This window comes from Neltuma alba, unplaced genomic scaffold, assembly GCF_004799145.2.
Source record: "Neltuma alba isolate B1F8T4 unplaced genomic scaffold, ASM479914v2 tig00010687_pilon, whole genome shotgun sequence".
NCBI lineage: Eukaryota > Viridiplantae > Streptophyta > Magnoliopsida > Fabales > Fabaceae > Neltuma > Neltuma alba.
The window spans coordinates 21,329-31,244 of record NW_021635527.1 but is presented as its reverse complement, the minus strand read 5'-3'; the positions used below and the strand labels follow the sequence as shown (position 1 = coordinate 31,244).

The following is a 9,916-nucleotide window of genomic DNA, read 5'->3' as shown; positions in this document are numbered from 1 at the left end:
TTTTCTATTCTGGTCTTTGTGTTGACCCTTCCATACTCCCACTCATATTAATGTATTGAGACAATTGAGGACCATTATTTTGTTCTGCCTTGCTCTTCTGTCTTAAAAAGAGATACAGTATGATCCACTTCTCCCCTACAAGGAAACTCATTTTCAAGAAATGTTGTATCTCTCGATTCAACTTCAGTAATAATTCCATCTTCATTTTCTCTAATGAAAACATATCCTTTTGATTGTTCTGAGTATCTTATGAAGATACATTTCTTTCCTCTTGGACCCAACTTCCCATACTTATGAGAATCATTGTGGATGTACGCAGTTGACCCCTATAGTCTCAACATACTAAGATCCGATTTGCGTTTTGTCCACAACTCATAGGGCGTGGAATTAACTGATTTTGAGGGCACAGTTAAGTATGAAAGCAGCTGTCAACAAAGCATCACCCCAAAATGAGATTGGGAGGTTTGCTTGAGTCATCATTGATCTAACCACTTCTGATATTGTTATATTTATCCTTTTAGCAACCCCATTTTGTTGCGAAGTACCAGGAATTGTTAATTGTCTTGTTATTCTTTTTTCTTCACAGAACTCTTTGAATTGATCGGTCTACTTCGTTCATATATCATCTAAAGCACTCAAGAACCTCAGATGTATGTGAGATCAAATAAACACAATTGTATTGTGAATAGTCATCAATAAAGGTAATAAAATACCATGCTCATGCCTCATCCTAACATTCATGGGCTGCATATATCAAAGTGAATTAATTGCAATGTATTCTTAGCTCTAGTTCCTTTACTGAAAGGTTTTCTAGTTGTTTTTCCAACTAGACAATTCTCACACAAAGACTTTCCATGTTAGTGATTTCACCTAACAAACCCTCTTTTGCTAGTTTAATCATTCTATTTTGATTTACATGTCCTAGTTTAACATGACAGGTATTCATATCTACACTACTAGAAGAAGTGGCGAAACAATCATGTGAATTAAAATCAAAAATAACATCCATGATAAAGAACTTCTCAGAAAGAAAAGCTAAACAATGAAGTGTCAAATTAAAAAATATGTCTGCAAGCTTACCATGAAAATTAACATTAAAAACATGTTCTAGAAGGCATAAAAAAGAAACTAAATTCTGTTAGATATCAAAAGCATGAAGGACATCATGTAGGACCAAGGTTTTTCTAGCACGTAAAGCCAATTTGCAAGTATCAATGCCTTTCATCTCAATCCTTGTATTGTTTTCCACATATAGCCACTTACTTAGATGCGGCAACCGACAGTATTCTACAAAGGATCCTTGATCCCTTGTTTTATGGTCTATTGAGCTTGAGTCCAAAATCCAAGAAGAACAAACAAATTCGATTAGAAAAGTAGTGCTTAAAACATAGGAAACATGTGAATTCACATAATTCACTAATACCTTTTATTGTTCATTTTGCTCAAATCACATGCGAAATGGCCCCATCTTCTGGCAGGCATGACATTTAACCTTTTTCAGGTCAAGCTTCTTCTTCTTGCCTCTTTTAATGCCTTTCTTCTTGAACCATTTCTTATTCTTTTTTAATCTTGAGTCGCCTTTCTTTCCATTCTTTTGGAACGTAGATGAAGTTGGATTTTGTTATACAACAAGTACACATTTGAAGAGATAATGAGATTAGGGAGAGAGGAGACTTGCAGAGGGAAAAATTTCTTAGTCTGTGAAGAAAGTTTTTACCCCATGTATATGTCATACTCTTATTCATTTTTTCTCTTGAAAAATTGACCATAAAACTGTAAAATCGTTCCCTCTAAAAACTAAAAGACAAAAGGGTTTGTTATAAGCAGCAACCCTTAATTTTTAGTTTATTATATTTTAAACCCCAAATCTTATGGGCTTGAGCCCCATCCACCAAGGGTGGATCAGGCTAAGTACAACACATTATGTCAAGCTCTATAATTATATATCGTCATATGTACTTTTTTGTTTATGCTAAACTTATAATTAAATGCTAATATTTTAAAAACATGAAATATAGTCATGTGTGATTGGAGAACCATGTGTGATAACAAAAGGTAGGATTTAGTTCCACGTATTAATAAGTTGACTCTCATGAAAAGGATGAGATAGAGTACCAAGATGTTATCTCAATGACTCCTATTTAGAGGAAAGTATCTGACACAACATTACAAGGTATTCTAATACTCCTCCGGTCCTTATTATAAGACTCAATTTGACTTTTTATTTGGTCCTAATTATAAGACCCAATCCATTTTGTCTCTTATATTTATGCATTTTTTTCCAAGATAATCCTTCTAATAATGATAGTTTTAACCAATATACTTAATTAGCAAGGATATTTTAGGAATGACAACACTTATTTATTATAAATAACCAACTTAACTTACTTCCTTAATTTCCTCAAATAAGTCAATTGGGTCTTATAATTAGGACCGGAGGAGTAACATTTTTGGTTATACATTGGTAATTTTAATAGCATTTTATTATAAATGCATAAGAAATAAAAAAAATACATAGTCAGATGTGATTAAAAAATTTGTGATAATGAATATAAAAAACTTGACTTAAGTTCTCTCTCTATGTAATCCAATAGCTTCACTGCATAGTCTCATCAGTAGTTTAAGGAGAATATTTACGTATGCAATTTAATATAAGTTTGTCCTGTAAATTTAAAATTTGACGGGAAATATAAGAATTTTTCGGTCCCTTGAAAACATATTAAAAATTATAAGAGGAGCAATTACATGATAAATCATAAATGAAAAAAATGCGCCTAACAAATACATAAATGGTCAGTGGCAGTTGACGATGGCGGGTGATTTTGCCCAAACAATTTTTTTTTTAAAGAACACAATAGAATGCTTTTCAAACAATTTTATTTTGTTTCCTCCTAGAAACGGAAAAAAAAAGCTTTTGAAAATAGAATCAAATGGTTTGTCCGCATTTGTGTTTATCCTAATTATTGTTACAGTAAATATTGAAAAATGGATCAAGTTTCAATCAAGTTTTTTTATGTCTATGTATGTTAATGAAATCAGTTAAGGGTATGTTTGGATTGGTGTTGGACAAAACTGACTTTTAACCCAACTGACTCTTGTAATTGAAGTTAGAATAAAAGTCAGTTAGTATACTGCAGTTTATGTTTGGATATGTGTTTTTAAAAAGTCAGTTGAAAAAGTTAAAAGTTGTTTGGATGATTAATAGAAAAGTTAATTTAATTGTAAAATAACTGGAAAGGGCATGAAATAGTGTTTGAAATTTTATGTTTTTAATGTGATAATAGTTTAAAAAAAACACATAAAATTATTATGATAAAATATAAATAGTTTATTTGTGAAATTATAAAATAAAAATATTTGTTACGGAGAAAAATTTGAAAACACATTGTAAATAATTAATTAAATATACATAATGGACAAACATGAATATAAATTAAAATTCATTTGGTCTCTAATTAAAGTAAATAGAATCACATAACTAATTAGATAGTAAGCTTTGCACAATTTTCCCACAAGTCAGTTAGAAAAGTTGATCCAGATTGCGTTAGATAAGTCAGTTAGAAAAGTTACTTTTTTCTATAAGTCAGTTAGAAAAGAAGCCCCATCCAAATAATCTTTTGAGCCACAATAAACCACAAACCTCAGTTTCATGCTTTCCCGTATGCTTTTACCATCTGCAACGGCAATCCAAACAAGACCTAAGCCTTTGTGCTGATATGACAAAAATATTAAGTAAATAACTATTTATAAACTATTTATAAAGACTAAAATTAAAAAGAGGAAAAGAAAATCTTAAGTTTTTCAAAATAATTTTAGTCAAAATTATACAACTAATATGATAAAGGATAAATGAGTAAAAATTATACTACCTCCGTCCTCAATATAAAAGTTTGTTTGACTTTTATTTTGGTTCTAATTATGAAACCTCAATCTACTTTGTCTCTTCTATTTATCCTTTTTCCCCCCAAAGTAGTCTTTATAATAATAATAGCTCTAGCCAACGTACTTGATTAGCAAAGATACTTTAGAAATGACAATATCTATTTATTATAAATAACTAACTTAATTAGTTTCTTTAATCTACTCAAATTAGTCCACTAACTCTTATATTAAAACCGGAGGTAGTATTATAGTAAAGCAGCCTTCCATAATAATGATTTAAATTTAACAGCATGTTTTTAAAATGAAAAATATATATCTATATATATATAAATATATATATATATATAATTAAAGGGGTGTTTGGTATTAAACAAAAGTGTTTTTAAAAAGTACTTTTTCTCAAATTAAGGTAACCCATTCACATATTTACTTAGGCACCGTTTGGATGCACTTGCAAACCATGGTTTGGAAGCCCAAACCATAGTTTGCACAAAATGCTATCCAAACACCCCCCTCAAAAACCAAAACCATGGTTTTGAAAAAAGCAAATTTTTTTTGCTTTTGGAGAAAAAAGGGAGAGTGTAAGAGCCTATAGGATATGTATCTTGTTATTTTTTTTATAAACATATTTAATCTTATATTTTATAAATATATATACATATTAATTATTTATTAATTATATTATTTTATGTATTATTAATTATGTTAATAAAAAATATATTATTAACAATTTTATTCCTCTAAATTAAAATATATCATAAAATCTATTTTTCTGTAATTATCATATTAACTTATTTCTTTTTTTTAGTAATTTGTATATATAAAAAGTGCTTCTGATAACAACTATCCAAACACTTTCACTTCTCAAAATCACTTTTTCATAAAATCTATTCTTTCCAAAATCTATTCTCCAGAATCACTTTTCCAAATCACAGTTTGGTTTCATCCAAACACACCCTTAAAATCATTTTTAAAATTATGTTGCAATTTTCATTCAAACACTCCTAAAACAAAATATTAAAAAATTAGACTACCTTCTGTCGTTAATATAATAACTAGTTGACTAATTTGAATAGATTAAAAAAGTTAGTTAAGTTAGTTATTTGTAATAAATAGATATTGTCTTTCCTAAAATATCTTTACTAATCAAATATATTGGCTAAAACTATTATTATTATTATTATAAAGACTACTTTGAGAATAAATAAATAAATATGAAAAATAAAATAGATTGGGACCTTATATTTGAAATCAAAATGAAAGTTAAATAAAGCCTTATATATCAAGGAGACAAGGAAGCAGTATTTTACTCAGATAACAATTTATAACTAATTGTTATAATTATAATAAAATTTTATCTTCAAATAATTTGATCTTGAACTTGTTACAGTGACGAGTGACGACTGCCGAGCTTCCCCAATCCACTGTCCAATGGCTCACCTTCTCAATCCCTCCTTCCTGAGTTCTTCCTCAACCCTTCACCGGAAACCCAATTTGTCACCGTCATTCCGTGCCACTATAGGTAATCGGAGCAGAACCCAGGTTCAGGCCAACATCCAGGAGGTACTTATGCCGGCGATGAGCTCCGCGATGATGGATGGGAAGATCGTTTCTGAAGGCGACAAGCTCTCCAAAGCCGAGAGTATAGTGGTGGTCGAGTCCAATATGGCCGAAATGGACTTCAAGACCTTCTATGACCGGAATTCGGCGGCAATTATGGTGGAGGAAGGTGGGATTGAGGCTACTCGGTCTACCGTTGGGCTAACTCCGCCTTCTGCGGAGCCGCAATCGGAGAAAGTTCCCGATGATGTGGGACCAAGTTCGACGGTGAAAGCTGCTCCGGGTTGTAGAGCTGGCAAGAGCTTTGCGTTTAATAATAGCATCAACATTGCAGTTGCTTTGGCTATGGATAGTGGACTAATTACATCAATACTTCAGGATGCTGATAAGGTTTTGATAATTTCTTTTAGGATGTTCGGATTTTTTTCTCCTAATTTAATGGCTCCTAATAACAAGGAATAAAGAGGTATTTCTTTGTGTACATTTTAGGTTGACATCCATTCATTGTCAAGAAAGTGGAGGGAATTGGTTGACAAGGCCTCGGCCAAGCAGCTGCAACCTCATAAGTACAACACTGGTACTGAAGATTTTTGTACATGTTTCTTTAAATACGCAAAACATGTACACGTGGACTACGCGGACTTTTTTGTACTTGATCAATTGAAAACATTTAGCTTTTGTTTCGCTTATTGGTTACTGATAGGTTTTTGGCATAATTGCCTAAACTAAACTGTTATCTTGAAGTGAATTACACAGACCTCCCATGAATTTTGGTGAAATTTTATGCTTATTTTTATTTTATTTCAAACAAAATGGCACGATCCATGCGGTTCCACGTCACTAAATGCCAATCTCTGTTTTGAATTTGTTGGAGTATAGAAGACACATTCGTTGGATCCTAATAGGGTCTTGATTTAAATTATATAATATGTGGATTTTACAAATTTACTGGTCTTCAGATTACTCCTAGGAACACCTATTCTGCGTTTGTGAACACCGAAGTTTCTGTGATTAATTATATAAGGGGACATGTTTGTCTACCTGTCTGCTTGTCCACCAAGTCTCTGTCTGTGTCTACTAATGGAAATAGTTTAGTCCATGCTGTTTATTTTTCTCCCAAATATTCTGCAAAATTCTTTCTTGTATGTATGGTTTGCTCTTTACTTCTATTTGTAGGAAATTATGGAGTTCGATTATAGAAAACTTAGAGATTTTAAGATTAATAATCTCCAAACTCCTTCCTTATACATCAAATATTCAATTCTTCTATACCACACGGTTTGGATTGGAATCACAGCGAAAACCATTGACTAAACTGCTGCAGAGTCACCAAAGTTGTAACAGAGAATAGATTTTACCAGAGGAGGAATTTCTTGCCAACACTATTTGTAATTTGTGATGGGTAATGTCTTACCTTGTTATTTGAATATGAGGAAGTGGAACCATTAAATGGGTTGACATTCTGTGAGGGTGTGTGAATCAGGTTGAATCGGTTTACTCTTTTAATTAGCAAGGTGATAAATGGCCAAACCCGACCTATTTGTTTGGGCTGGTTCCTTGGTAGGTTAAATGGGTCAACTTACCAAATGAAAAGGAATTAAAACTTGAGTCTCCAATTTGCTCTGTCCTACCACATGCAGGTTGAGCAAGGGGGTCAATTTAACCTTCTTTTATATGGGTCAACAGTTTATGGTTTAAACTTGCTTATAAATTTGATTGGATGACTCAATCTAGTGGTTTCAACCCATTTTAACTGCTCGATGTTTGTGCTTGTAACATACCTATGAATTTTGATTGTTATCAACTAGTTTTGAGATTCAAACAATCACTTTTAATAAACCCAGTGGAAAGTTCATGTTCCTTTTATTATAAGCATGGGATAAATTTTATTATTGAATTATTTGTCAAATTTTCCTCATTCCATATATTTGGTCTTTGCTTTCAAATTGAAATAGTCACCAGAGACACATAGCTTTATTCAATATTGTTGTGTTGAATTTTCAGTGGACCACTTTAGAATTGAGAATCTCGAAGATGATGGAAGGTCATGTGTCTCATCACTCTTTTTTGGATCACTTTTATCAGTGGTTTCACCTCAAGTGGCATATGCAAGTGACACATTGAAGACAAATGAGATATATGAAGTCGGAGAATTATTTGATTTGGGGATCCAATTACTATACTTGATATTGTTATTAGGTTTGCTTGGAGTTGGCACATACTTTGTAATTCGACAAGTTCTTGTTCGCAGAGAACTTGACCTTTCTGCGAAGGAATTGCAGGTAAAATCTTGAGCGCGATCCATTACATTCTTTTCAAATAACAGATCTTGCTGCTTGAGCATGATTTGGTATTAGCTTCTTTAAATTATGTTGAACTCTGTATTCTTCTCCTTAAGCTCTTTAATATATCCTGCAGCTTGTTACTTTAGTAGCAATTATAGACAAATTACCTGCAATTAGCTGCTTCATTTGCCCTTTCAGCTTCTCATTTTCTTCCACTGCTTCAGGAGCAAGTAAGAAGTGGTGATGCAAGTGCAACTGAGCTTTTTGAACTTGGAGCAGTGATGCTGAGGAGGAAATTTTACCCGGCTGCTACTAAGTACTTGCTTCAGGCTATTGAGAAGTGGGATGGAGACGATCAGGATCTTGCCCAGGTTTGATGAATTAGACCCATCATAAATTTATGTTTAGACAGAAAGTTACTAATTTGTTATACTATGCGAATGGAAAACTTGTTGATTTTGCCTTGGGTATTGTTTAATAACTCCTTAAAATTCAATCATAATGCTAAACTTGGACCTGCCAAGTTCAGTACGTGGAGAATTGAGCATGATCCTGGCCATGGGACATGTATCGGTCCTCTATACAGTGACTTGATTTAATATATCTTAGTTGTACCGTTCTATGTGTAATTGACCGGAGTTGCTTACCCATCTTGGGTGAAGGCCTTCTTGGGGGACAAATTCAAAATTCTCATTCTATCCATACACATTTCTACCATCATTTCCTTATTCTGATACTTTTCTAATTTTTCTAATTTTGATTTGTAGATAAAGAAGAAATTGTTTTTCCGAAGAGAGAAAAAAAAATCAGAGGATGCTGAAGTACCCTCATAAGATAAAGTTTAACATACAATAATTGAAGCTAGAACAAAAAATAATATAACAAAGTGACTCAAGGATGCAACAAACTGCTCAATCCCTTCGCTCCTTATGAAAAGCCATGTACCAGGCATCAAGGGGAGAACATGCAAGCTATTCTATCCCATAATTTTCTAAAGGCGACCAAATGTATTAGATCACAGGAAAGACTGCATTGCCTTTCCCCTCCTTTTTGAGACCTTTGAATTGTACTGGGATAGAGACATCTCTTAATTGGTATATATGCAGTTCTCACCAAAGATCCCGAAGAAATTATCCCGCTTTTAAGCATTCATTTTGCAGTATAATAATAAATGAGCACCATTTTTTCACACTAGAGAGGTACATAATACAAATATCAGCAGACAGCCCTGTCTTAGACCTTTGAGCCTGCCTATGTCATTTGTGTTAGATTGCCTTATTTGGAAATGACCTATGAATCATTTACTTTGCTAATGGTCTTCATATTACCGATTTAGGTTTACAATGCTCTTGGTGTTAGCTATACCCGTGATGGTAAGCTTGACAAGGGAATTGCTCAGTTTGAGAAGGCTGTGAAGCTTCAACCTGGCTATGTCACAGCATGGAACAATCTGGGTGATGCCTATGAGAAGAAAAAGGAATATAAGTCTGCCCTAAAGGCGTTTGAAGAAGTCCTTCTATTTGACCCTAACAACAAGGTTGCTAGGCCTAGGAGAGATGCTATGAAGGAACAGGTTCAAATGTATAAAGGCGTTCCCGTGAAATCAAAGGATAGATGATTGCAGTTGCTGTAACTCATTCATATAATGAATATGGCAGCAAGTATAAGTTTTTTGCTCTTTTTCTTTCATATCAGTCTTGGGATTTGAGAGAGGAGTGCAGAAAGTTCAAACACCTTCAAACTGGTATGATTGACTATTAAATTGATTGTGTTTGAAATGTTGCTAGTTTTCTCTGAAAAGGATAGTGAATTCATTGTGTAACAGAGAGAGAGGGAGACAATGATGTAATTATCTCATGCACTGTAACTTTCAAATTCTAACTTACTAAACGTATTACTTAAGCTTACCTGTGTCATTATTCTGCAACGACATGGGTAGAGGCAATCAAATCTTATTAAAAAGATTGTTTCAAAATTTAGGACTGGAATTCAAGATTTTTTAAAGCTTCAAAAATAAATACTTCAAGATTGTCTAGAAATTGAGGTTATTATCATGAGGTCATTGAAGGAGAGTGGTGTGTATTTCCAAAATTGACCATGTAACAAAAAGCACATTTTTATAGGTGTAAAGCATTTTACCGGCTAAAGAAACCATTGTAAAAAGTGCGAGAGGTGATATTTTTATAATT

General features: G+C 32.9%; 1 protein-coding gene across 1 annotated transcript; it reads left to right on the top strand.

Moving 5' to 3' along the window:
• The first annotated feature begins 5,276 nt into the window (after positions 1–5,276).
• Positions 5,277–9,643, top strand: LOC114758334 (uncharacterized). The gene is made up of 5 exons (XM_028947381.1): positions 5,277–5,832; positions 5,932–6,019; positions 7,447–7,724; positions 7,952–8,098; positions 9,064–9,643. Exons 1-5 carry the CDS (start codon positions 5,314–5,316, stop codon positions 9,343–9,345), a joined length of 1,314 nt encoding a protein of 437 aa, XP_028803214.1. The 5' UTR covers positions 5,277–5,313; the 3' UTR covers positions 9,346–9,643.
• Positions 9,644–9,916: the final 273 nt, after the last annotated feature.

Excerpts from the sequence above, each read along its gene's own strand:
- LOC114758334 (XM_028947381.1), top strand. The coding sequence starts at position 5,314 with ATGGCTCACCTTCTCAATCCCTCCTTCCTGAGTTCTTCCTCAACCCTT. Across the intron at positions 7,725-7,951 it reads TTTCTGCGAAGGAATTGCAG|GAGCAAGTAAGAAGTGGTGA; the intron begins GTAAAATCTTGA and ends CCACTGCTTCAG. Across the intron at positions 8,099-9,063 it reads ACGATCAGGATCTTGCCCAG|GTTTACAATGCTCTTGGTGT; the intron begins GTTTGATGAATT and ends TTACCGATTTAG.